The sequence below is a fragment of the Pagrus major genome, chromosome 6 (assembly GCF_040436345.1).
Source record: "Pagrus major chromosome 6, Pma_NU_1.0".
NCBI classification, from domain to species: domain Eukaryota; kingdom Metazoa; phylum Chordata; class Actinopteri; order Spariformes; family Sparidae; genus Pagrus; species Pagrus major.
Window position 1 is genome coordinate 1,279,687 of NC_133220.1, and position 27,135 is coordinate 1,306,821.

General features: G+C 43.0%; 1 protein-coding gene across 1 annotated transcript in view; it reads left to right on the forward strand.

Annotated features, from left to right (window-relative positions):
• Positions 1–21,824, forward strand: part of dag1 (dystroglycan 1) — a 55,498-nt gene extending 33,674 nt beyond the window's left edge. The window contains exons 3-4 of the mRNA XM_073469201.1: positions 16,993–17,454; positions 17,611–21,824. Of these exons, the coding sequence (XP_073325302.1) occupies positions 16,993–17,454; positions 17,611–19,437 (2,289 nt within the window). The 3' untranslated portion in view covers positions 19,438–21,824. The remainder of the gene's footprint in view (positions 1–16,992; positions 17,455–17,610) is intronic.
• Positions 21,825–27,135: the final 5,311 nt, after the last annotated feature.

Below are 27,135 nucleotides of genomic sequence, written 5' to 3' on the forward strand. Positions count from 1 at the left end.
TCCCTTGTTCCTCTCTTCCACCCCTGTCAAATCACATCAGATCATATCTATCTAGCTCCCCGGTGATGAGCAGCATGAAAATATTCTCATACTTTTAACTTCCCTAATAAATACCCAGCTCATTGACACGATCAGACGTTATTCCTCCACACGAGGCGGCAAATATGTCAGATATACATATTTAAGTCTGTCTAAATACTCGGGTTTTGTCCTGTTTAGCAGAATCGATTATTTGGCGTGTTTCTGGATGTTGGATCGTTCTTGCTCTTCAGTTTTTCACTCATCTTGATGTTTTCATGCAGTTTACAGCCGGCTGAACGAGGCTGTTTGCAGAGTTTAAGATGATTGGTGCTGACTCAGTGTGGCTCAACAGGCGCCGTGTGTGTTCTGTCTGGGAATTTAAATGGACATGATGCCGATTTCATGTGACAGCTGATACCAAAACCCAATCGGGTCAGCTGCCCGGTTTATCTAAGCTTGTGGAGACTGAAATAAAAGCGTGGCTGTGGAGGTTAGGTTTTATTTGTGAGGCCGTACTTTTCTCTCCGCTCGATAACTCTTTTCTTCTCTACTGTCTTGAATCTACTCCTCTGTCACGCCTCGGCCCAATCCCAGTACAACTCCTGCCCCCGACCCCAAAGTCCTGGATGGCGTTTATGTAAACAAACACAACCAGACATATCCAATAAGCCGTCTTCAGCTGTGGTCATTTCTCTTGTATTACCAAGAAAAGAGGAGGGCAAGGAGGAGCTCGAGAAAAAAATTAGAAATGGGATTGAGCCGCTCCGTCCTCTTTCCTCCCCTCACATCACATCTTCTCAGTTCTCCTCTTTTCCTGACCTTTCCTCTCCACCATATTTCACTCTCCTCACCCGTCTATCCTCCTCCTCCTCCCTCGTTCTTCAGTCATGCTCCTCGCCTCCTCCTCCTCCTCTTCTTCCACCCCGTCCTTCTCTCACTCCTTCCATCACCATTTTCACCTCCTCCTCCTCCGTCTTTGCCTCCCCCTTCTCCATTTGTCCCACAGGCTAAAGCTGTTCCTCCAAACCTGATTATATCTGTCACACTGTAAGCTGGGGGCCTCCTATTAGAGCCAATAGGAGCTGACAGCGTGGGCAAAAGAAGCCACAAAAAATGGGTGAAGTGGAAGGGACAATGAAGAGAGAGGAGGAGAGATGGAGGACAGGCCAGAGGTGTTTTTTTGAGGGAGATGAAGAAAAGGTGGCAGAGAGATGAAGGGAGGTGGAACAGAGAAGCAGAAGCAGCACGATCACCTTTTGGTAAATCTACTTTCCCGTAAATAAAAGCTCAGAGATTAGATGCAGACGGTGTGATCCATCCAGGGTGCTGTCGATGTGTCTCAACACCTTCCTGTGCTCTCGGACTGCCATCGCAATACCTCCAACTTCAGACGGTTTGTTTACTTCCTGCTCCGTTTCTGATTTCAGCGCGGCCTCCCTTCCCCTCCACGCCGGCTCCTTCCTCCATTACAAATTTCAACACTTTCCCCTTCATCCGCCTCCCTTCCCCTTCTCTTTAGATGTGAGTCCCCCCTCAGGTATTTCGAAGGTCGGTGCTCAAGGTTGTGGAGCGAAAGGCCAAATCAATTTTTGTGCTTGGCGTTGCACTCATACTAATGGCCTTTTCTTATGAAAATCTGCCAGAGTTTGAGAGGTCTCTAGCTCTGTGACAGCCCGCCTGCCCATTCACCTTTTGCTGAGCAGTCGGGGGCCCCGTTCAGTGAATACACCAGCGATTATCCATTCACAGCGCGTAGAGCTGTGGAGTCTCAGCCGGGTGGGCAGGACGTCGACCTCGGAGGAGGAGAGCGAGGTTTTTAAAGAGGTCGCGGGGCGATTTAACAAACCTGAAAATAGAGACGGGAAATACAGCCTGTGATCTTACAAGTAGAGTATTTCACTTTACATTTGAAGGTTTATTTAATTAGTGAGGCACCGATCGGATACACTGAACGGGTATTAAACAGAAGTGCTTCTGGTCGAGTGTCAGATCAGAACCTCTTTCTTCTTATAATGTAATTTAGAAACTTTTGATACGGATCAAAATGTGCGTGTGGCACCAAACTGTCAACTACTGAAAGTTGGTATTAAATGTGATATTCAACATTTAGTTTGAAGTTTGAGATTGTAGATTATGTTTTATTTTGGTTCCTGTGAAGCTGCTTGTGGTTTAAAGTTATTGACAAAGACACACAATAGTTGTGTTTATATTCCTCGAAGCAAATTATAAAAAACATATTTTATGCATCGACACCAAAAGTTGTCATATTGTAATGTATCATATTGGTGTTATACTTACAACCAGCACAATCACAAACCTGTCCTCGTAAGCCGAGCTCCCATGACGCCTCGTGTGAATTACGTGCACGGCTCCTGGTGCATCCTGTCACTTGTGATCTGGTGTTTTCCATAGCAACAGGCCGCTTATCCTCTTTCTCACCAACGGTCTCCACCATCATGGCCACAGTACGGTGGCCGGAGCCGATGCTCGTGTGTCCACCGGCGTCCCAGAAGCAGCTCTCTGCTGCTCCGTGGAGAATACACGCTGAGCCTATTTTTGACAGAAGTGGACCACAGCTGCGTCAGTGTGCAGAGCAGATCGAGCCAAAACAGGCAAATAACGAAATGAATGAACTACGTAGCCGACTGAACCACAGCAGAAGCACTGAAATCAAACAATCTGAGCCCAGTTTGTCACCAGAAGTGTGAGATGGCCTGCATGTGAACACTCAGCGCTCAGACACATTGGAGACGACGTGTTATCGCTCACATTGTGTTGAAATATAATTGAAGTGTTGCTTTGGTGCCGTTTGGGTCATTACTCCGTGTTCTCTTTGATCCAGACAGATTTTCTGATTTGATTTCTTGTGCTTTTTCCTCTATGAGGAGATTTGTGAGTGTTTCTGAATTAACTTACATGCAGGTTAAAAATACACAACTTTAGCCGGGAAAGAAAACTGTTTTCGATTTTATTTTCAGCGCCGTGATAATTCACTGAAACGACCGCAGTTGAAAAGTTGGAAGCTTTTGTGCGACGGCAGCATCTGTATGCAGGTGCTGCTGGGATTGAAAAGCCCTGCGGTGGTTGTATCGTCTTCTGTTATTAATGGAAGTGGCTGCGAGAACGGGGTTTCCGGCCAAGAGATGAGCACTCTCCATAGCCTCATTACCACAATTACCAGTGTAATTAGCTGATTGGCTGATGGGCTGGCTGGCAGGCGAGCTAACCCCCTTATTTATTTATTTATTTATTTTTTATTTTTTCCTCTTTTAATCCAGGAAATAACCGACGCTAGCTGAAACACTCTTTTGTACTTTAATTCACAGAAAAAGAGAATTCAGAGAGTGTGTGTGTGTGAGTGTGTGAGTGTGTGTGTGTGTGTGTGTGAGTGTGAGTGTGTGTGTGTGTGGTGCCTAAAAGCATATGTTGCATATTCCTTTGTGAATATTTTGATTGTGTATTTGCATGCAGATTAAAAAGAGATGCTAACAGCTAACTGCTGTGTAATTACTCTCTGTGAGCCCCCCACCACCCTCTCCACTCTCTCTGTGTAACATCGCCTCACAGCAACACTGCTGGATAACAAACAGCTCCTTTGGTAAAGAGACGGGTGTCCCTCTGCTCTGACATCACACAGAGAAGATCTGTGATCCTGAGCAAGAAAAAGACTGAGAAAAACAAAAGTATGTGTTCATTGCCTTCAAATAAGAATATAAATGAGGTGTAACCTGTCTGATGACGTAGCTTAATTAGTCAATGAGATGTGATTTTACTCCCACAGTATATCTATGGAGGTAGTCAGAGTACCACGGGCTGGTTTTTCATTTACGTACAGCAGCAACAGACACACACTGGCCAGTGATCACAGAGCAGAAAGAGCTTTCATGTAACGTTAACAGAACCAGCTGAGTCCCACAAAGAGCAACGCCAGCAGCTTCCTGCATCCAGCCTGCTGCTCTGGTTAGCTGGGAAATACACAGGAAAACAACATCAGCATGTCAAAACATGACTAACCATCCCCCCTTGAGTTAACGGGGCTTTGTTGAAGCTGGTTGTTACTTTACGTTAGCGGACTCTATTTCTAAACTAACGTTAGCTGCTGTTAGCGCTGAGACGGAGCACTAGAGAATGTGCATAAAGTCCTTCACAAAGAAATCCACAACTTCAGCACATCGTCCACAAGCTCGTATAGACGACAGAGAGACGTTACAATCTGCTCACATACGGATAATTAATATGAGATTAATACATGTAAAGCAGTCCGTTAGCACACATATAGCCTGCAAGATATTTCCAGTTGTGTACATAAAGTTAATCGTCACTTCCTCAGACGGAGGGAGCAGAAGAAGACAGCTGTGATGCTTCTTGCAGAAAACGGTGAATAAACTGTTTGTTGTGTTTGTTCCCAAAGTTTTAGCATTAGTGATGAAACCAGTGTACCGCCCGGCCCAACACATTTCTGTGTATGCATATCTGTGGCAAAGTGTGTGTGTGTGTGTGTGTGTGTGTGTGTGTGTGCGTGTGTGTGCGTGTGTGTGTGTGTGTGGCTGTCAGAACACATTGACTGGCTGTTTGAGTCGCTCCCCTCCTGATGAATGGAGACAGTAGCTTGCTGTTGTGAGGGGCCGTTCCCCTCGGGGGCATTTTGGTGGGAAAGCTAACTTTCCCTTCTCCTCCCCACTGCGTCTCTTTCCTCTCCTCTCAATTCATTATCGTCTGTTCTTCACTGTCTTCTTGGCATCTTGTTAAATTTCCAGTGTTCACTGCCTATGATTGAAGGACCCCCTCCTCCTCCTCCTCCTCCACCACCAGCCTTTCTTTTCTGTCACTGTCGTTCTTCCTTTCTCTTCCACATCAGGAAGCGTTCTGTCTCTTTTCAGCTACTGATTAGCTTGCAACACATGCATTTTATATTTTTTCTGCAACATGAGCAACAATTACGTCTCCTTCTTTGTCTTCTCTGTATTTTTCTACGTTTCCTCTCAAACCGCGCCTATCTTTCTGTGATTTCTCAGCTCAGCTTCCACAACCTTTTTGCTCTCAGCTCTCCTCTTATAATAAAAGTATTGTCACTCTTTGTCATCTGCCTCTGTGCTGTCCTGCATAAAAACATTTTTTTAAAAAGGCTCCCTCTATAAGCCCCTGTAGCTCCATGGCTGTTAGCTGGCAGGGCAGCAGTGGAAAACTGGTATTAAGGGAGCAGAGGGAGGAGGCAGCCCAAAGATAAAAACACACAGCAGAACATATGAGTCACCCTCGCTGTAAGCTAGCACTGCCGCGATCGGTTTACTGGCACCAGGACGTGGTGGCCATGTTGCTATGTAATTAAACGTACAGCAGGCGAAGCTTTTTGATTCATATGTTCCAAATTACATGCTCCCGCGAATTCATTCAGAATTTTCTTAGTTTGAGCCGAGAGATGACACAAAAACATCCCTCTGTCTGTGATGGAAGGATATTTCTCTGTTAGTCACAGTGATGCCTTCATGTCAGTGTTGGATTTCAGGGGTGCAATTTCCATTTGACCTTTAGCACACATAATTACTGCCAAACAGCCACTGTTTGACTCCCTAACCTCCAATAGAAAAGTCAGAGGGAGAAAAAGGAGCTAATTTGGTGGTTTAAGTTTCCAAAAACAGTAAAGTCGATACTTTTTGCCTCCTGATGTTGTTGCCTTGTGTCCTTTCTGTAGCCGAGCAACCACCAGCGCTGCAGAGACGCCTGTCAGTCAAACCGATCACGTCCTTACAGATACAGTACACTTAGTATTAAAGGTTTAATGTCTTTATACATGGAGGGAGATGATGACTAATACTTTGACTTTTAGAAGTGAATACCTGATTGTAAAAGTTAAAGTAGCCTCCATTTTCTGGTTCCAGCTTTGTAAATATGAAGATTTTACTACTTTTCTCTGTTTAATATCATTTTAAACTGACTATATTTTCACTTTACACTGTCGGTCAGACAAAACAAGACAGCTGAAGACCAACTCTGGGAAAACATCAGTGTTTTTCTGTCATCACGTAGACAAAATGATAAATCATTCATAGAATTTGTGGCATAAATTTCCCTCTTGGAAATATCCAGTAAGATTTTCAGATTTCAGTTTATAATTTCAGAAATTTGATTTTTATTTTGGGGTTCACAAAAATCCAAGCGTCTAATTGACTCCCCGACCTCCAAAGAAAAAGTCAGAAAATAAAAAAAAGGAGCTAAAAGAGAATAAAAGTTGATACTTTCTGTGGAGAAAGTCTCCATGTTCCTACAAATTCAGAACATAATCCTCATATAATCTGTGAGGATTAAGGGATTAATTAATCCATGTATTTATTTAGTTTTTCTCAATGTATTCCAGCAGTCACCATCAAGTGTTTACACACATCATATGCTCCGAGAGAACCTTAAGTTTTGAGCTTTGTCTCATAAAAGATACATTTTGAGTCCCTGCCCGCCAAAATAAAAGTCAGAAAGAGGAAAAAAGATCGAATTTGGTTTAAATTTCCAAAAAGAGAGTAAAAGTTCTGAGTTTTAGTGTTTTTGTGTCTGTTCACCGTGTGCAGAAAGTCTCCTGATGTTGTTGTCATGGTGTGTCCTTCTGTAACCTAGCAACCACAGGTTTGGGATTGGCAGACGTCCTCCAGCATGCTTGGTTGTCGCCCAAAGGGGAAGTGGAGTTGCAGCGCGGCGTGCTGCTTTCATTGGTTTTTCCAGGCTTAGTGAGCCGAGCCATATTTGGTGTTTGAAGGTTTACAGTAGCAGATTATATTTAGACGCTGGACGGTCTAGATCGGCCTATTAAGGCAGTTCTCCACCGAGCAATTTGTTGATCATCGTGGTGTGATAATACACAGGCCGGATTACAGGATCAAGCCCTTTCTGCACAGTTTCATTGTTCTTACAAGAGTCATGTGGTTCAAAGCCTTTAACTCTCCACATGTTGTTCATCTCAAACTGCATTGATTTTATTTTGAGTGATCGGCCTCCGTCTCCTCTTCAGGCGGCGGCGGCGCCCTGCATCTCCTTCACTTCAAAAACTATATCATGTCTCTCATTATCCCAGAGCAATGTGTTTAACATTTAATGGTTTGTGTCGGCACTATAGCTCGTTAGCCGGATAAAGATAGCTGATGTTTTATTCACACGGCATCAAAGAAAGAGGGGATGATAATTGCTGACCTAGGGACACGAGAGGGCCTGGCCGAGTTGCTCTCGAGGAGGACGAGGTGGACGAGGAGGAGGAGGAGGAGGAGGAGGAGGAGGTGGAGGAGGAGGAGGTGGAGGAGGAGGAGGAGGAGCTCAGCCTGTCAGGTTACAGTGAAGAAAGAAAGTCTGTCAAACATCTTATTGTACGGACGAGTTAATTGAATTCTTTATATTTGCGTCTCAGGAGGAATGATGGGAACTAAAGTTTGGGTGAAGTGTGATTAATTGTCTCGTGTTTTGCTCCATTGTCACCGTGTCACAATGGATTTAACACTGTTCTGATTTGGCCTCCAGCTCCGTCTTCACTGACTGTATTTTTTTTTTTACTCTTCTGCTTCTCATCACACTTTCTTCTAACTCTCCTCTACTGCTCATACAGAACTGTGTGACACTTAAAGCTGAGTGTACAGTTTTCTGTTTTCCCTTCAGTCAGGTCCTGTCGTCTTTTTAAAAATCTGTCAGCGTCCTGCAGAAGCTGCTGATCTATCTCAGCCCTGAGACAAATGTCCTGTATGTACATTTGACTTTTTAATTACAGTAAAATGAGAAAGGATTGTGATCATTCCTAATCAGCAGCCATTTTGATTAGCAAGCAATCATTTTTAGTCATTTCGATGATTTTTTGGGATAACATCTTGAATCGCAACTATTGCAGGATGATCGTGAGACGGACTGCAACGTGCGGAGCGAACGAGTGTGAGCGATCGGTTCTGTTACAAAACACAGAAAAATGTTTCGTACAGAAAAATAAAAACTCAGTTCTGTTTTTCTGTTTGCTACAAAAGTCAAATTAAAGCAAAGAAACACAGTGTGAGTGTGTCGAGGCTCAGAGTCCCCTCAAGAGTTAAAAACACAGTCGAACATTTTCTACTGGTGTGTGTGTGTGTGTGTGTGTGTGTGTGTGTGTGTGTGTGTGTGATGATAGTGAGTAATTCTGGTGGGGCTGCAGCATTAGTCAGAGCTGAAGCTGAGAGTCTGCGGAAAACGAGCCACACGCTGAGACAGAGATAACACACACACACACACACACACACACACACGCCCAGTGTTATTGTTCCAAGCAGGGGTTGTACAAATATACACGTGCACGCTCACATGTACATATAGTATATATAGTGTGTGTTTTTGCCTGTGTGTGTGTGTGTTCACCTCATTCCTTCAGTATCTGTGTCCTTCGAGCTCATTCTCTCTCTCTGTCTCACACTCTCTCTCCGTCTTTCACACACACTCACACGCAACATCTGTCTCCGCAGGACTCTGTTTACACTCTGCTTTATTTTTCTTCCTCGCAGCGTCCAGCGTAGCACAGTAGGCAGTGAGGTAGCGTTGTGTTTGCTAAGCCAAGTCTGCTCCTCTGGACGACTGCTGCACAGACGGCAAGCTGTGTGCCCGTCTCCACGCTCGCCTTCCAGTTGTCCTTGTCATAACAACACACACACACACACACACACACACACACACACACACACACACACACACACACACACACACTCTACTATCGTTGTCCTCTTCTCACACATGCGCAGCCTCACCGTCTTTTTGCCTTCACACACTCACACTACAGTATTTCTCTTTTGCTCTTGCGTGGTCAGCACGAGCAGCTGATTTAGTGTCCCTGCCCTCACACACACACACACACACACACACACACACACACACACACACACACACACACCGCATCTTCCTCCTCGTTCTCTCTCGATCCCTCACCCACACAGCTGGAATCAAACAGCGTCCTCTCATCGCTGTAAACTGCAAGCTTAAGAGAGAGAGGTCGAGAGACATAGAGAGGGAACGGGGAGAGAGCTTTATGAGTTTTGCTGCAGGCTTTGGCAACCAGGGTTACAACAGTGTGTGTGTGTGTGTGTGTGAATGTGTGTGTGTGTGAATGTGCGATGAAGAGAGAGCGTATACTTTAGGGCAGGTTTTATAGCTAAGAGCTCTCTCCATCATTATACTTTAATGACTATATAATAGGGGTGTGTTTGTGGTTCAGAGAGAGAGAGAGTGTGTTTGTGTGTGTGTATGTGTGTGAATTACACACATACACACATGCACATGACTGTTCACTGTGTGTATCAGGAGTCGTTCCTTGTGTTTGTTAGCGAACTTTTCCTGCGCAGCAGTCGTAGACACTTTACTGACATTTTAATCCCACATCCCATAATTTCCTCCTCATGCAGCTGATTCCTGTGGATGTCTGACTTTGCAGCGTCCTACAATCGGGCCTATTAATAAAAAGAGGTATATTTTTCCTGGAATGTATTTCCTCTGTGGGAATATTCATTTCCATTCAGTTTTATTACTGTGCAGAAAATCTCATAACTCCAGTTCCACCGCTGTGCTTTTATTTTGGACTTGAACAGGAAGTGTGCAGAGTTGTGGACGTGCGTTGGAGGTTTTATTGTCGAGAAGCCGTTAATGTGTAATTAAATTGTGCTTTACAATGTAGGTGTTATATAATATGTGCATGGCAGGTTTTCTTATTGAAGAACGAGGTGAGAGGTCGAGCTCCTGTTGCTCTCTTAAAGGGTCGGTTCACACAAATTACTAATAACATTATCTTCTCTTGTCTCTAGTGTGGTGCCCAACCATGCAGGTTTATTTTCAGGTCAGAGGTATCCCTGAATCTCTGACACACCTAGTATTTCTCGCCACAAAAAAATTCATGGTTTGTAAAGTCTCAGGATAAATGCAGACCCAGGCTGCACGATATTGGAAAAACTGACATTGTTAGATTTTGGTTTTCTACGAATATATTGTGATAAGAAGAAGAACTCTGTTTGGATGTGACTACAGCACATGCACACGCATGCAAACCAAAACACAGAGAGCAAGAAGTTCAGTTTACTTGGTCAAAAAGGCAAACAGGTGTCAAACCAGGAGACCAAGCAGCAACAGCTGAACAAATCTAAAGAGAGTCAGTCAAACAGGTAAACGGGAGGCTGGGTGGTTGGGCAGTAAATGTAGGCAGGAGAGAGCGACGATGGGCGAGTTAAAGACATGATGTGAGGAGCAGGTAGTTTGGCGTTGTGTCATCAGTTAAATATATAAACAATCTTTATGTAATTCGAAGGTCACAGCAGCATTGAGCACACGGCAGGACGATCACATCAAACAGCAACAATTAGTACAATAACACACGTGCCATAATGTGGTGCATAAATGATGCAACATTATTAAAACGTGTGTGTGTGATAGTTGAAGCAGCTGCAGTGAAAGTGACCGCTGTTGTTATTCAGAGTTTCTGGGTCTCAGGTTTGAGTTCAGCCTCATTTATGTGATCTGAGGTTCTGACTGTAGACCTTGTTGGAAGCACTTTTAATTGTTTTTTAATTGAATTATCCCAAAGAAGTAGTTACTAAGGAGTCTATGTTATCCAAGTGGACACGTGTTATTATATTGTCTTTTCTGTAGATATCTCAAAACCTAAAAGACGCAGTGTGGATGACTGGATTGGACAAAGAGAAGAAGATGTTTTTTTTCTGTAGTTCAGGTGAACTGAGGCTTTAACTGAAGCTCTGTCCAGGTCCAGTGGTTTTAAAGGGTTCTGTGTTGTTGTTGAGATAAAGAGATTTCATTTAAATTCACATAAAGTCATTTAAACCTCCGTTTTAAGTTTCCATTTGAGAACCCGCTTGTTGTCTTTCCGTGAACACGTTGACACTTCAGAGCCGCGGTCCTCGCTGCTCGTATATTTCCGTTCCTAGATTGCGCTGTTAAAGAGTGTGAATGTGCCTGCTGTGGACCCGGGCCACGGGTGAATTTTTAACGGCAGAAAATGGGCTGTAAGATGGATTTCCTCTCGTAAACATCCGCCGGCCTGTTAGCCCCCTCCTCTCTCATTCTATAGCTCCTCCATCCTTCCATCCGTCGTCCTCGCCTCATATTTTCCACTGGAAACACTTGACGATGCCAGCAATTCCCTCCGACGCCCTCGTTCTTTCTTTCTCTCTGTAGGTTTTGCTTTCTCGGCGCTGCTCGCTCTCTGTATGCAACCACTTTCTCACTCGCCCCATGCTGGGTTACTCTCCGTCTCGCTCCACTTCTCACCCCTTTTCACATTATCTCTCACTTCCCCTGCTTTCTCCTCCATCCTTCTCCTTTCATCTTCCCTCCCTCCTTGTCCATCACTCCCTCCCTTTTTCCTCTTCTTTACCCTGCTCCCTTCATCCTGCCTGTTTTCCTTCCTCTAATTCCTTCACCACACAGTTTCATTTCACCCCAAGTCATCATATCACAACAGGCTGCACCTCCTCCTCCTCCTCCTCCTCCTTCCTCACCTCCTCTAAAATATGAGGCTTATCTGTCGAGCTGTCAACCGGGTCCCCGCTAACAATGGCCTCCTTTCTCCATGTTCTCCTCTTGCCGCAACAATGAGCTGCTTTCTTTCCTCGACGCCTCCTCTTAATATCTGTTTCTCTCTTTTGTTCTTCTTGCTTGACCTCTCTCTTTCTTTCCCTCCATCTCTCCTCTGCCTCTCTGTCTCAGTCTATCCGACTGTCTGTCTACTCCTTCACCCACTCCTCCAGCTTCGTGTCCTCATAAGACCTCTGTGATGTCTCTTGGGTAATAAAGGTGTGCATGTTTGTGGAGGTGGATCAACATTATACATGTGTGCAGTATACATGCAAGCAAGAGACACTGACTCTCCATCTTGTTTGGTTCTGGCTGTGTTCAGAGTTGTGATGAGAATCTTTTTTGAACGCTGGGTTCGAGAAGTGAAAGTCCGATGAATTTATCTGCATAGATGATGTTAAATGAAATGCAATGGGAGCTCTGGACGGGCATGAAACTCTCCTGGTTGAATCATCGATAAAATAAAGATTAGCAGCTGCTTCAAAAGACGAAGGTACCGGCCCGCAGACATAAAAACTTAAGGAGTCGGTTTGAGTCAACTGCTAAGAAGCTCCTATCGATGACTTCAAAACTCTGTTGCATTTGCTGCTCGCTGCAGGCAGAACCGCTTTGTAGAAATCTGATAAAACATCTGCAGTTTAAATCTCTGGGTGAATTTTTGATGAATTCAGCAACGAGACAAGTTAAAGGCTGCATGCAGACGTCCAAGATGCGTCCAAAACATGATGTACAACAGTTTAAAACACTTTTCTATTCAACTGTTGAGGTGGACAGTCACTGTTGGAGCTAACGGGTGGGTCGCTGGGTCATTAGTAGCATGGCTAGATGCTACAGAGGACACACAACAGACATTTCTTTATGTTGCGTGATGATTTTTTAACTTGTAATCACTCAGTACGTAACGATCTGCCCTGTGTCCTGGTTGTTAATTATTATTTTTTCAATCTGTCGATGTGGACAAACACTCCACCCTGCAGCTGATCACCACAACACCGGACTCTGTCTGAATGCAGCCAAGGTCACTCATTCAAAAATGTTACTTATTTTCATGTTTGGAAGCATCATCATCAAAATGTACTCAAAGGATCAACAGTAGAAGTGCTCATTATGCAGCAGCACGACTCCTGCTAAGTGTTGCAGTACTGTGCAGGCAGCATTTCAATGTTGCAGCAGAACTTCTTCATAGACTGCAGAGTAGTTTGAATTCTTAAAACAAAATGTTTTTATAGTCTGATCATATGTTCAGTATGTAACATGTTACTCTGTTAATTAACTAGAGTAACTCATAAATGTAGTGAAGTAAAAAGTACAATATTTCACTCTGAGATGTGAGGAAATACTGATGTTAAATACAAATATCTCAAAACTGCTGAAATACAGAAAATACAAAAAAAAAGCTTTCTCAGAAACAAAGTTAAGCAAATTAAAAGTGACATCTAGACGGACTCTGTAGGAGAGGACTCGCTCTGCAGATATAAAATACTTAAGTTAATGAAAAAACAAAGATTCTCAGTTTTATTTAGATTAAACATGAATGAGAACACGATCATGAATATTATATTCCACTCCTGCCTCTAAATCCTGCACACTGGTCCTTTAATAAGTTGTTATTTTGGAGTAGACTTTGATATTTGTATGTCAGAGAACATCATTGGCTTCCTCTCTATAGATACAGCTTTAACATCGGACTCGCGGTCTATAACGTGAACCGTCAGAGGCTGAGGCTGCTGCGCCGTCTTAACTCCAAACTGCAGCTCCTCTCAGCGGCTGCGACTCCAAACAAAACAGCTGAGGAGGCAGAGCGAGCGACGCCAGCGATGCAGAGTCAAATAAAGATGATAATGTGCGATAATGTCTCCCAGTGTTTCACGCCTGTCGCTCATATAGACTTCAAATACGTTCTCACCCGAGTTTGTTGCCCATCACTGTAGCTTATAGTGCTGATAGTCACGGTGGCTTTATGGCTGACGTGTGTGTGTGTGTGTGTGTGTCAGTATGGGAAAAAAATGAGAAAATGATCAAACAAGCCACAACTTTGATGAGATTATCACTCATTTTAATTAACAGTCTTTTAAGTCGGGGGGTTGGAGGGGTGAGGCGGATGTGGCTCCCTGCTGCACTCACACTGGGGGTGACAGCCTCACTTTACACATGACAGTGACTCATTCTTCAAATCATCCAATAGGCTCTTATCTCTTGCTGGCTGGGGTTTTTACTGTCATCGACATTAACATTCATTGTACATGGTGCTTAAAGTAATTGTGTACCTCCTCAAAAGCCATATTACTCAGAAGTGGTCAGGGCTGGAATCTTTTTGGAGGTTAATAAGACGTTGATTCCCCTGTCGAAAAAGTCCTTGAGCAAGGCATATAACCGCTGCATGGAAAGGTTATCACAACGCGAGTAAATTAACTTTGATTGTTGCTTCTGTATGTTATGTCTTTGCCCTAAGTTGCCCTTGCCACCACCTTAATAGTTTCCCAGAAAATAGTTTAAGTCTGGTTCATTCTGCAGCCCGGCCCTCTGTGCTTCTTCCAAATAAATCTTCCAAAATGCAGGGTTTTCCCTGGCTGTTTCAGAAGGGCTTAGGAGGTAACCTTGCCAGTGGTGTGTGTTGTATCGGAGGGGAAGGGGGGCTAGAGGAGTCTGTGAGAGCACACGATAACCTTTAGGGCCAAACATCAAGCTCTCTCGCGCTGCAGCCTTGTGCCAGGAAAAGATATGAAATATTTTTCTTGACATTTTGGGGGATTTGATGTATTTTTCATGTTCTTTTAGGGAGGCAGGAAACTACAAGCTCTCTGCTGAGTTCATGTCGGAGTTTAAAAAGGCAGCGTTGTGTTTTTGTTTTAACACTTACTGAGTCAGGAAGTCTGACTGAGAGAACATTGCTTTTGGTTTATAGAGATGAATGATGGGAGATTTGTATTAATATGTATAATTCTGATAATAAAATAATAGCTGATAAATAGACCTGAGTCAACTCGTCTATTCTGCCTTTTACAGTGTTGTGAAAAGTCCCCAAAGTCATACTTGAGTAAAAGTAAAGATATGGTGTTAAGATATTACTCTGGTAAAAGTGAAAGTCACACATAGGGATAGTACTTGAGTAAATATACTTAGTTACATTCCTTCATTGGCCTTTTCTCATTGTGGAGTTAAAGGCTTTCAGTTCTATAAAAGCCTCGTAGCACATAATAATGTAATAATATCCTGAAAATGAAATACCTCCCACTAATATAATGAGATATTACATTATCGACATGTTATCTTGTTATGAACTCATTTATAAGATATTCATTTCTTCAGACCAAAGTATGAAGAATGAATAAAGAAAGTATCACCTATATTTTCACCCTCACACCCATATTTAATTGTCAGCAGATAAGGAAGTGATCATCTTTGTGCTTTCAGGACACAATTTAGTAATTTACGGAGCAATTATGACAGTTATGATGAGATTACTGCCCGGCAACTCACTTGTCCTTCATCGTCTCTTTGTGATTTAATTTGTAATGCCATGTCAAGAGGCAATTGGTTTGAAGTTTGGAGGCTGTGGAGCTCCGTGTGACAAATTAAATCAAATACTGCTCGAGGAGCCTGCATGTGAAGACACGTACAGGTTTATCTTTCTTGTTTTCCTTTTCAGACAAATATATGTTATCAGTTCTTTCAGTGATAATTGTTTGCAGCAGTGGACATTCAGAAAACAGAAAAATACTGATGTTTTCCTGTCACCCACAATTATCTTGGAGGATTGTATTGTAAATAATTTTTTTATTTCATTATCTTGGCCAGAAGTCGTGACATCTTCCTACATCACCACCTCAGAAATAAGCTTTTGTCTTCCAGTGAAAAGGCCTGTCAGAATTTGATAATGACATTTTGAAATAATGACAGCAGAAAAGAGGAAATCAGGGTTACAGAGGAGGGTGAGGTGTCAAAAGAAGAAGAAGGGAAAGGAATAAGAGAGGGAACTAAATATGATAAAGGGCGGCATGACTAAAAAAAAGAAAAAGCAAATAAAATCAAATATAAACCGTTGGAGTTTCCACTGTGTTCTTTCACTGTTTCCTCTGCTTCTGGAAAAAGACAGAGATCCAAGTATTTCTAGGAAAAGGGCAGAGGCTCTGAGAGGCGTGGACGCCTGTCCAGGGGGGAGGGTTTTAAAGGAATTGTCCATGAGGGGATAATTTTTAAAAGCCCAGCTCCTGGCAATGGGTGTGTGTGTGTGTGTGTGTGTGTGTGTCTCTGTATGTGTGTGTATGTGCACATACACATTTGATTTTATCTGTGTGGCCATGTGTGAACTGTACGTCTGAGGGAAATGCACACACACCTCCCTGTGTGCAGCCTTGTGCGTTTTGCCTTTGGCCTTGTGTGCGTGTGTGTCCATTTTTGTGTATGTCTGCATGTTTGAGAACGTGTGTGTCTGGATGTGCGCTCGTCTGTGTGTGTTTACGTTGAGTGTGCGTTTTCCCCCGGTGCTGCCTGTGTGCTGGTTAGAGCATTAATGATGTGTCGAGGGAGCACTGCCTCTACATAATTTATCAACCAGGATTTATTAGCCGCAGAATTAACTTGTAGGGGCTGGGGAGCACAGCATGCATTTGTTCTTGTTTTGGGATTTATGTGTGTGGATGCATTGTCACTCCCCTGTGATCCATTTCTCTCCATCAGCCTCCTGCCACGGGGACGTCCCCGCTCGTATAATTGGCCAAGTTATTTTAATTTTAGTCGAGTTTAGATTCCAATTCAGAGCACTGCTTTTCATTGTGTCTGTATGTGCAGAGTCGGGCTTAGAGGGCGCCAGCGCAAACGATGCTGAATAGCCGCAGCAGTAAATCCTGTTCCTGTCATTTATAGCACGAATCCAGCGCTTTATTTCTGCATCACTCCTCTGTCAAAACATTTTTGAATTAAGCACAACTTGCATGAATAGCAGTTAAGGCAGCACTAACCCTATTCCACAGCAAGAGGTTACCGGGTTCGAGCCCTCTCTGTGTACTTTGTACTTTGTTGATGTAAAAGTGTATTTTTTCTGTTAAGCCTTCATAAAAAAAAATGTCAGGAAACTGCCAAGTACATCATCTGTTTGATAGCGAGCATTACCTAGTTCATGTTCACAGAATGTTCTATTTCTGAAAGCTTTCATGACTATGAGGCCTTCAGTGTTCGGTTTCTTTCATTAGACCATTTGTGTGCAGATCAGATATAATGGCTCTGACATTTTTTTCCCTTTTGTTCCATATGTTGTTTACAGATAAAGATAAACTTTCATTATAATTTGTCATCCCATTAAATCATATATCCCCCCTTTATTTTGTGATGAACTCTTTGGTAATGAATCATCTCTCCTGGTATTCATATAGAAACATCAATTCACCCTCTGTTTCCTTTATCTTTCAGATCACAGAGATGGGTAAGGAATCCCTGCCCGCCTGGCTGCACTGGGATGCCAGCAGCAGAATCCTGCAGGGTCTCCCTTTGGAGGAGGACAAAGGTGTCCATTACATCTCCGTATCCATCTCCAACCACACAAAATCTTCCTCTTCGTCAGAGGTGTTCTCCATTGAGGTACACCCTGAAGATTATACTGACGCAGATTCAGCCCAGCTGGCCTCCAACCAAGCCTCTACTGAAGACGACATCCAGCCATTCATGTGTGGCAACGAGGAACCGGTCACAGTGCTGACGGTGATCCTGGACGCTGATTTGACCAAGATGAGCTCGGAACAGAGGGTGGAGCTCCTGGATAACATGAGAAGCTTCTCTGGGGTGGGGCTCCAGCACATGAAGATACTCCCTGTGGTCAACAACAGGCTGTTCGACATGTCAGCATTCATGGCTGGACCAGGAAATGCAAAAAAGGTGAGTTAATGTGCAGGCAAGTGAGTGAGGAAATGAGGATAAATGCTATTGAATGCATGAGTGCTATTTTGGATAAGTAAATATGTGTTAGTCAGTGAATAATTTAACATATTATCAGATGGATAATTAGATTAACAATTCTCAATGTCCCCCCAGGTGGTGGAGAATGGAGTCCTGTTGTCCTGGAAGCTCGGCTGCTCGTTGGACCAGAGCACAGTCCCAAATATCAACAGTGTCCAGGGTCCTGCAAAGGAAGGCACAATGTCAGCCAAGTTGGGCTACCCTGTGGTGGGATGGCACATTGCCAATAAGAAACCCCATGTTCCTAAGAGGGTGAGGCGGCAATTAAACAACACTCCAACGCCTGTCCTGGCAGTGCTTCCACCAACAACTGTAGTGGAGCCTCCAGTGAGGATTATCCCAACCCTCTCCTCCCCGTCTATTGCTGCACCAACTGAGAGCTCTGCCCCACCGGTAAGAGGCCCTGTTCCTCTGCCAGGCAAGCCTACAATCAGATTCCGTGACACTATAGCCCACACCCCAACCCTTGGACCCCCTCAACCAACGAGGGTACTGGAGACCACCAGCACCATTCCTATTCAGCCAACCATGACCAGGCCGACTTATGTGGAGTCCACTGCCACACCACCTACGCCTACTAGAAGACCTACCAAGAAACCCAAGAGACCCAAAACCACACCGGTGCCCAGAGAGCCAAAGACCTCCACAGCCAAGCCCTCCAGGCGCACCACACCATCGCCTGGTGTCATCCCGGATCCACACAATGTGAAGCCTGTCCTGCGAAACCCAATTGACCAGGTCAATGCATTGGTGGGCACCTATTTTGAGGTTAAGATCCCAGTTGACACATTCTTTGATAAAGAGGACGGCACAACAGACAAGCTGCGTCTAACATTGAGACAGAACCACAATGAAGTGGTTGGAGAGGGCTCCTGGATCCAGTTCAACACCACCAGCCAGCTTCTCTATGGCCTGCCTGATGTCCAACATGTGGGGAAACATGAGTATTTTATGCAGGCAACTGACAAAGGTGGCCTGAATGCCATTGATGCTTTTGAGGTCCGTGTAAACCGCTGGCCCACCAATGACAAGACCCCTGTGATCTTCACTGCGCGATTCGACGGTGAGCCACGTTCAATAACAAATGACATCCACAAGAAGATTCTTCTGGTCAAGAAGCTGGCATATGCACTGGGGGACCGCAACAGCAGTACAGTCAGTCTAAGAAACATCACCAAAGGGTCCATTGTGGTGGAGTGGACGAACACCAGCCTTCCGCAGCACCCATGTCCAAAGGAACAGCTCAAAGCCATGAGCAAGTTACTCGCCAGTAATGAGGGAAAACCCTCACAGACCTTCAGGTACTCAATGGAACCTGAATTCAGACCACTGGGCGTCATGGTCAAAGGAAGGGCAAGCTGCAGAACAACTTCCTTCATCCCAGATGAAGAGATTGAAATACCGGAACCTCCAGCAGTCACTCCAGCTCTGGGAACAGGCCGGCAGAGCACTGATGACGTCTATCTCCACACGGTCATTCCTGCCGTGGTGGTGGCCGCAATCTTGTTAATAGCAGGCATCATTGCAATGATCTGCTACAGGAAGAAACGGAAGGGAAAGCTTACCATCGAGGACCAGGCCACCTTCATCAAGAAAGGTGTGCCGATTATCTTTGCAGATGAACTTGATGACTCTAAGCCGCCTCCATCTTCCAGTATGCCCTTGATTCTACAGGAAGAAAAGCCTCCGCTTCCACCCCCAGAGTACCCAAACATGGCCACACCAGAGACCACTCCCCTCAACCAGGAGTTGCTGGGGGAGTACACAGCCCTACGGGACGAGGACCCCAACGCGCCTCCCTACCAACCACCACCACCCTTCACCACTCCCATGGAGGGCAAGGGTTCCCGTCCCAAGAACATGACTCCCTACAGATCTCCACCTCCCTACGTGCCACCCTAAGACTTGTTTAACCCTCCCCTCGTAGGGTGGAGGGAGAGGATGCCTGAGGAACTGTGACGGTTTCCATTCTGGTGTTTGTCTGTCTGGACATTTACAGGGAGAGATGACAAGAGGTGCTAAAGTACAAAACAGCTACAGGGGACTTTGGTTTGGGAGGGGGAGTAATGAGTCGGGAGGGGTTTTACAGTCGACAGATGGGATGATTGGTTGATACAGCTGGGAGGGACTACTGTTTTAGTGGTAGCCCAGCTACTACAGTGGCCTAAGACAAACAAATTCTCGTCACATTGGCTTTTTGATCGACCAGTTGGTCAGAAGCGATGATTGGGAGACGTGTTCTCCCTTCCCAGCATTTCATTTTTTCCTCTGTTGATTTTCAATACTGGCTTTTTTTGTTTTGTTTTTTCTCATTATCCGAAAGGTTTTTATTCATTTACTTTCTGGACTGAATCGTTTGCCTAACAACTCTTCTTTTGTCTTGCTTTTAAATAATACGAGAAGACAGTGAACTGCCATCAGACCACTGCAGGCAACAACTCGTGTTTTTTAATAAGGAGTGAGATTCTCTGGATATGAACGAAGCTATCACGAGGATCTCGAATCACCCCTGCAGACGACACAAGAGAATGGGAGGCCGAGGTGTGTGTGCGTGTGTGTGTGTGTGAATGAGTGGGTGTGTTTATTCAGATTCAATACGGTTTGCCTTTTAACACTAGTTGTCTGTTTCTATCCTTATTCACAATGTCTAGTAAAGATGAGAATAACAAGGTAGCCTATAAAAAGATTTAGAGATGAATAATAAATAATTTGTTTGTTTCATTGGTTTTAAAATTCACTGTATATCTGGAAGATATTCTGATAGATTGTGTTCTATTTTTTTGGTGGTGGAAGAAAGTGGGAAGGAAGAGGGACTGCCTCGCTAAAATAACCTGCAGGAGCTCTTTATTCCTGTTTACATATAACAATATGTCAATTACAGCCCATTAGATTATAAAAACACCTTCCCCTCAGTTGCCCTCATCGCCTCAGCAGATCTAACCGGCTCAATAAGGTGTTAGCAACAAAAAAACTGGGTGGGATGAGCTAATGTGAAACACTACTGTTTTTATTACGAAAGAGATTATGTGTCGAGTTTTGTGTAGATTTGGATGCAAAATATATAGTTTTATGCAGATTTCACCTCAATTTGGCACCTTGAGGTGACCAAAACTACAGTAAAAGTGAAATGCCATTTCTGCCCTTTTCTTCATTCATACATACAACATGTCCGTCAACGGGAAGAAACCCTTCAGTTTATTTTGGACCAGGGATAATTATTTTTTTATGTAATGAGGCAGTTCTGCTCTCCAGTCAGAGGAGAAAACATTGTGTGCCATGGAGACTCTCCCACATGGGATTGTACAGATATTCACATTTTAGAGGTCACAGGGGAGACGAGTGTGTCTGACGCTGAGGCAGAGATTCAGAAGGAAGAAAGAACCTTGAATTTCCAGTAATTAGCTCACTGAAAAATTGTCAATGAAAATCTCCTTCTAATTTTTTTACAAAGTTTTTGATACAGCCTCAAATCGTTGATTATTAAAAGAAAACATGATTAATGATTAGTCTTCTGTGATTTGTAAAATCTTAGCCTAGAAGTTCAATTATGATTCAATTATGTACACTTTCTTTTTTTTTTTTGTCATGGGTCACATATTTTAAGTGTTTTCTTTTATCGTGTGTGTTTGCATATCAAAATGTATCTCCCACTATACAAAGATGGAATGACCGATATTTTATGTAATCACAAATTTTATTTTTATGTCCTTATGTTTGCTAATGAGTTTCAACTGAAAGTGACCCTTTGCAATAATAATGTAAGGCACAGTCCACTCAGTGACTGGTCGATGCAGGCTAAAGCGAGTGACTCGTATTGTCATAATATTGTTGGTTTTTGCAGGATGCCAAGGCTTTTTTGCTTTTCAAGTGTGCATTGTCATAATAAAACCAACTGGTACGATAAAAACAATCACCCTTCTTCATTCATGTATCTGATTTAACGTATCTTTGCTGCTTCTGTTGGGAGTTTTTCCGCCAATGAGAAATCTCTCACCTGTCATATTCTCCGCTCAAAACCTGACTGATGTTTATGGATGAGGTTTTTGATCACTGTCACTTTTCTACTGCTTCCACTTAGCCTTGAATTGATAAATCAATCTGTCTGAAGTCCACAAGAGGTTTTACCTCTTGAGATGGCTTGCTGCCTGGCAACCATCTATGGCCTTTTGGACCCGTTGGAACGGTCGTACTGCTGTCCTTTTTGTACTAAATTATTCTGCTACTGAATGACTAGTTGGACAATTCAGTGTGAAAGCTCTGCCCATTAAAAAGGCTACGCTGTGAAAACACTCTCTCAGCTCAATCTGTCTTTCCACACATTGCATACAGATAATTTGCATTGATTGCTCAGAATATTGATTAGATGTAAACAATTTGCCAGCTCTGTTGCACCCCTGTGATAATTCATGACAGAGTTTAATTTGGAAGGAGAGGAAGCAATGATGAATGTATTCCCAAGTCATCGCTAGTCGCTAAAATGATAAATGGATCATAGTAATGACAAAGATTAATAGAGGATTGATTTGGTTTGACTGAGACCGCTTAGCTGAATGTACTATGACGAGGTCCTCGTCTTTCAAACTAAAATGCTTATTTCAGAGGTAAAGGAGGTTGAATCAACACATATATGGTCTCTCAGTCTTTATGAAAACTGATTTTAGCCTAGCAAAGTAAAAAAAAAAAAGTAAAAGGCTGTCGTATTGGATTTCATATTTTATATTCATGATATTTTGCCCTTACCCTGTAGACCAGTGCTCTGCCACTTACAATAGACAGATTTCTCATCTCAAATGTGCTGAAAATCTGATTGGAGATTCAGGAAGATTATAGATGTGCTGAGTTTGCATTTTACAGGGCCCTAATCAGTCGCCTTCGAAGTATCAGACAAGCTCAATCTATCACGGGGAAGTTGCTAAAATGATTTGTAGTGCCATTTGGTCTGCAGCCTGCAGGTACATTGCACCACAAACAGTCAACTTTATTTCTTTTTTTGCAGAATTTGAGGTAGAATGGAGTCTACAAATAGCTCAGGTCGTGATGTCTGTGCTGTTCTCTGCACACGTGAAGAGGTGAAAGCTGTTTGTTACAGTTTACAAAGGCTACATTACAGTCGCATGGTTTCTGTAGGGCTCTTGTGATTAAGAGGCTGGTACTTCATAAAGCCTCTCAGAATAGCAGATGGATACTTGATTAAAACAAGAACAGGAGTACTTCTCGGAATAGCAGCCCCAGAGTAGGATCAATTGTCAGACTGCATGACTGTACACTTAACAGTGTTTCCTGGATATGCAGATCTCAGTGTTCATATTCTTAGATACATGATGAATGTTGGCTTGAATCCTGATCGGGGAGGAGTGTTAAGTCGTGTGTAAGTAAGTGTTTAAATTGACATTAATGAATGACCATGAATTGGTATGCACAATGCACACTCCTGACTCTAAAGATTATGTTGGAGTGGTAATTTTAGTAGTTAAAAACCTCCTCTCTTGTAATGCACACAGTTACAAGCCTGGACAACTTGATCTTCTTGTAGGAAAAGCAGAGAAGCAAAGATAAAGGACATGCAGGCACATTGAAGTGAAGTGGTGTTGTTCACTCACTGGTTCTGTTGCCGTTCTTGAGACAGCTCTTTTGATTGAGCTACCTTTGTGTTCTGCTTGTTAGATGTGGGCTGCGGTGCTACAAAGTTTAACATAGTGCAAAGAAAAAATAATGATGTTATTACTTTAATTCTTATCATTTGGAATGTGGTATGTGTATAATTATGCCTTTAAAGCTTTTTTAGTTATTGCTGTGGAAAAGGTCTGATCTTATTCCACGGCTTCAATCCTGTCAGAGCCTCTGCATACACAGAAAGCAGTGAAAGAAAACAACAGACAGATTTTCTGCAGCTGCGATCGGTTAATTATTCCTCCTGGTTTTTGTTGTTAATATTTTTTTTTACTTAATTCTAAATTTATGAGAGTTCAATAGCCAGCCCACCTTTAATACTTCTTTTATATGTTTCATAGATGAGAGCAGGCATGTCACTTTCCTGTCGTCAGGTTAAAGCATCAAACAAACATCTTTATCAGAATAAAAACAGCGGTTGTGCTTTGTTAGTTTACAGTAAAGTCACATTGGACCAAAACTGCTCAATAACCTGTCTTAACGACAGAAATACATCACCTGAACATTCAATAAGGTAAAATATAAAGAAAAAGTCTGAGCCACTCAAGAAGGTAATGAGTTAAGAAGCCTTTAATTAATCATGGCTGTAAAAACATGCCTACCCCTTTCAGCCATTAAGCCTTCATCAGGGCGGCACAAAATGGCTACCTTTGGGCTCTTACATTTACAGGTGAGCAGACAGTCATTACATTCAATAAGGTAATTGTGTATGGTGTTGATGGAGGCAGATGAAGGCCTGTTTCTTTTTATATAATGACGCCAAATGTTGATCAACAACAACATAAAATGACTGTTAAACTTACCAACATTAAGATAATGGCTGCCGACAGCTGGAAACAGCAGGTCATCACTGTTACATCTGAGTTTACCGCCAGTCAATCGGGAGGGCTTTCACCCAAAACATTACGGGGGGAGGGTCGGGGACTGACCCCGTTTATTAAGACTTGGACCACCAAACGAGGTCAAAACAACAGGTCAGAGGGATACGACAGTTATCTACCCTTCTTAACTATAATATCAAATATTATATGTCCCGTATTAATGCCTGGAGGAATCTTGTAATACGTTTTCAGACACCCCTACTCTGGACCATACCATTCTTTAACCTTGACCGTTCCCCCGCCCGCCGCACGTCACTCCCACTCATATACACGCTCCTGCGTCATGACGTAGCATCGTGAGCTTTAATGTAAGTAGCTGTCCGTCCGGTTTAATACACTTTAGCAACTTTGATACTCTCAGAGTCTCTTAATTAGATTTGTATAAATGAAGCTAACACTTGCTAGCCGTTCTTTCATTTCCAATGTTGGCTAAATAGCTAGCTGTGCCCATCATCTGATGTTAGCTAACTCTGGTGCTCAGGCTGGGACAATGGAGGATCAGTTGATTTGGAGACATCAGCACAGAGTTTACTCTTTCATTTTAGTGGCCTTTAGTGTGGCTGTGTTGGTTTACCTCATCTGCATAAGTCAGGTTTCATTTATTTCTGATTCCCTCTGTCTGATAAATATAATGGGTCATATTTTAGGGCGAAGCCTCGTTTTGACACGACTCCATGTGTGATGTCCTGGGGGAAAGCTAGCTGCCGTCTTTCAAGATAATGGCTGACAGGGAGGAAAGCCCGGGAGAGTCAACTCTAACTTCTGAGGTCAGTTTTTAAAGGTAGGACTGATTTGATAGGAACTTTTGAAACATCGGCCTAGCACCTACTTAAAAACATGGACCACTCAAAAATCTCATTTGTTCAGCTGATTTCTTACTTGAAAATAGCATTACAGGAAAAAAGTAAATACTATACTCCATGCTACATCATCTACATCTATATCGTACAGGATCTTTTCCATGGTAGCCATTTGTTTACCAATACTCAATCAAGGGAAATGGAGAAGATGGGAGTCATGGCTTTTGTGCCTATAGACTGAGCCCCATCGTATCCATTGATTTAATGTAGGACTATGTTCTTAGTCTCAATCATCACGACATGCCACTTTCTGCTGTCTCTAGACTAATGACACAGATTTTATTTCATCAATCAAAGATACAAACGTGGTTTTGTAACTAAACTAACAAGGCCACACAAGAATGATCAACTCTGATCAATGCCGTTTTCTCTCATGTCGATGATGACTTATGATGCTTTACCATCCAGGGAACATGCCAACCTTCAACCATGGAAATAACCACCATTTTGTATATATTAATTTTGTAGACTAATCATTATGATGTGACTTTTTAAAGTTCAGCACTACACTAAAGCCTAAGACTCACATTTTGATGAGTTAAACACTACATTTAGTCAGAAATCACAAGTTTTTTTCTGACCACCTGTGAGTCACGGGGACTCCCTATTATCAGCATCCCTGAAAGAAAACAGCTGATGATTTTTGATTGTTTGGTCTATCCCTTTAATGTTAGTCAGGCACAGGACGAGAAGCTGTACGGTCGTAACAAATTTCTTTACCTCCTTGACAGCTTGATAGTTTCTTTGCTTCTGGCACAGCATTGTATGGATCTGTGTTTGAGCTGAAATGATGGTCGGCTGTTGTCTGTCCTTCTGGCAGTTTTTTTCTTGAATACTTTCTTTAGGACCCCTGACTACAATCGTTGTTTTGTGGTACATGTCCAGTGAGCTGGTGAAATGGTTTTGATTTATCATCATGTACTGATTGTCGGCGTTAATCAAGAAGGATACTGTGAGAATTGTAAGACTTCAGTTTACTGAAGCACACGCCTGTGCTGTACCAGGTTCCCTTTACCCCCTGGAGAATTGTCATTGTATAATTCACACTCTGAATTACAATATAAAGCACACATAATCATTTTGGACAAGAAGCCTTTAATAACACAGGGCAGATCTCCCACAGTAGGAACCAGGTAAAAATGTATTTGACAAAATGGAACAAAGAAAAACGAGACAAATTATCCTTGAGTCAGCCGTCTGATAGATGATTAGTTCTCTGTGGTGTTGTGACAGACTTCATGAGACGTAATTTCAGCTGACTGAATCTCTTTTTTCAGTAATTGAACAATCTCATGAAAGGTACAAGATTGTACTTTTTGACAGCTGTGCTGTGTATTGTTTGAGGAAATGGTATAGCCCCAGTCACACAGGACCTCCTGTAAAAGTTCATTTTGCAGGGAAGGTTGATTAAAACCCTTGACTGCAGCCCATGTGGTGGAGTGTACAGGGTCTGACGATTGGGCGGAAACTGTGCAGTGAAGTTCAGGATCAGGGCTTTAAATTGAAAATAAATTAACTATCCATCCCAGAGAAAGTCATTCAGGAAACAATTCAGCTGTTCTCCTGAAGCCTGGCTGTTATCTGCACAATCAAGAGGACTTTCAGCACTGCCCACAATGAAATACTCCTTCATTACACTGAACAAGGCCAGTGTAGTTTATTCTACTCTGCAGAGTAAACATGAAATTGTGCAGTGATGTCGACCCCACACACAGTCTGTCCCAGTTTTTACAACAGTGAAGTTGTTTGAAATCGCAGCAGAAGTTATCAAACTTTGTTCATAAATGTAAAAAAAAAAAAGAAAGCCCAGTCCTTTAAAAGAAAGAAGGGCTCACTAGATTACTTCAAGAAAGTCATTATATGTATTTTCAATATGATATTCTGTGTGCCTAAACCTGGACTATTAGATGATGCAGGAATTGTAATGGCTAATTTTTGTTTTATCAGCCAAACTGAACATTGCCTGCAGTTTTTCAACTTTCACAACTGTTTAACATATTTCTGAAGATAAAATTTACAAGAAGGTTGGCTTTATTTAACAGCTTGAAGCAACAGAGGGATCCTCTGTCAGCCTGGTTTTCAGAAGCATTAGCACGTACTGAGAGCAGATTCCAACACCAGACATTTCTTCACTTCAGATTGTCGTGGTCGATGGAAAACACTCAACACCAAATACGATGAAATTGCAG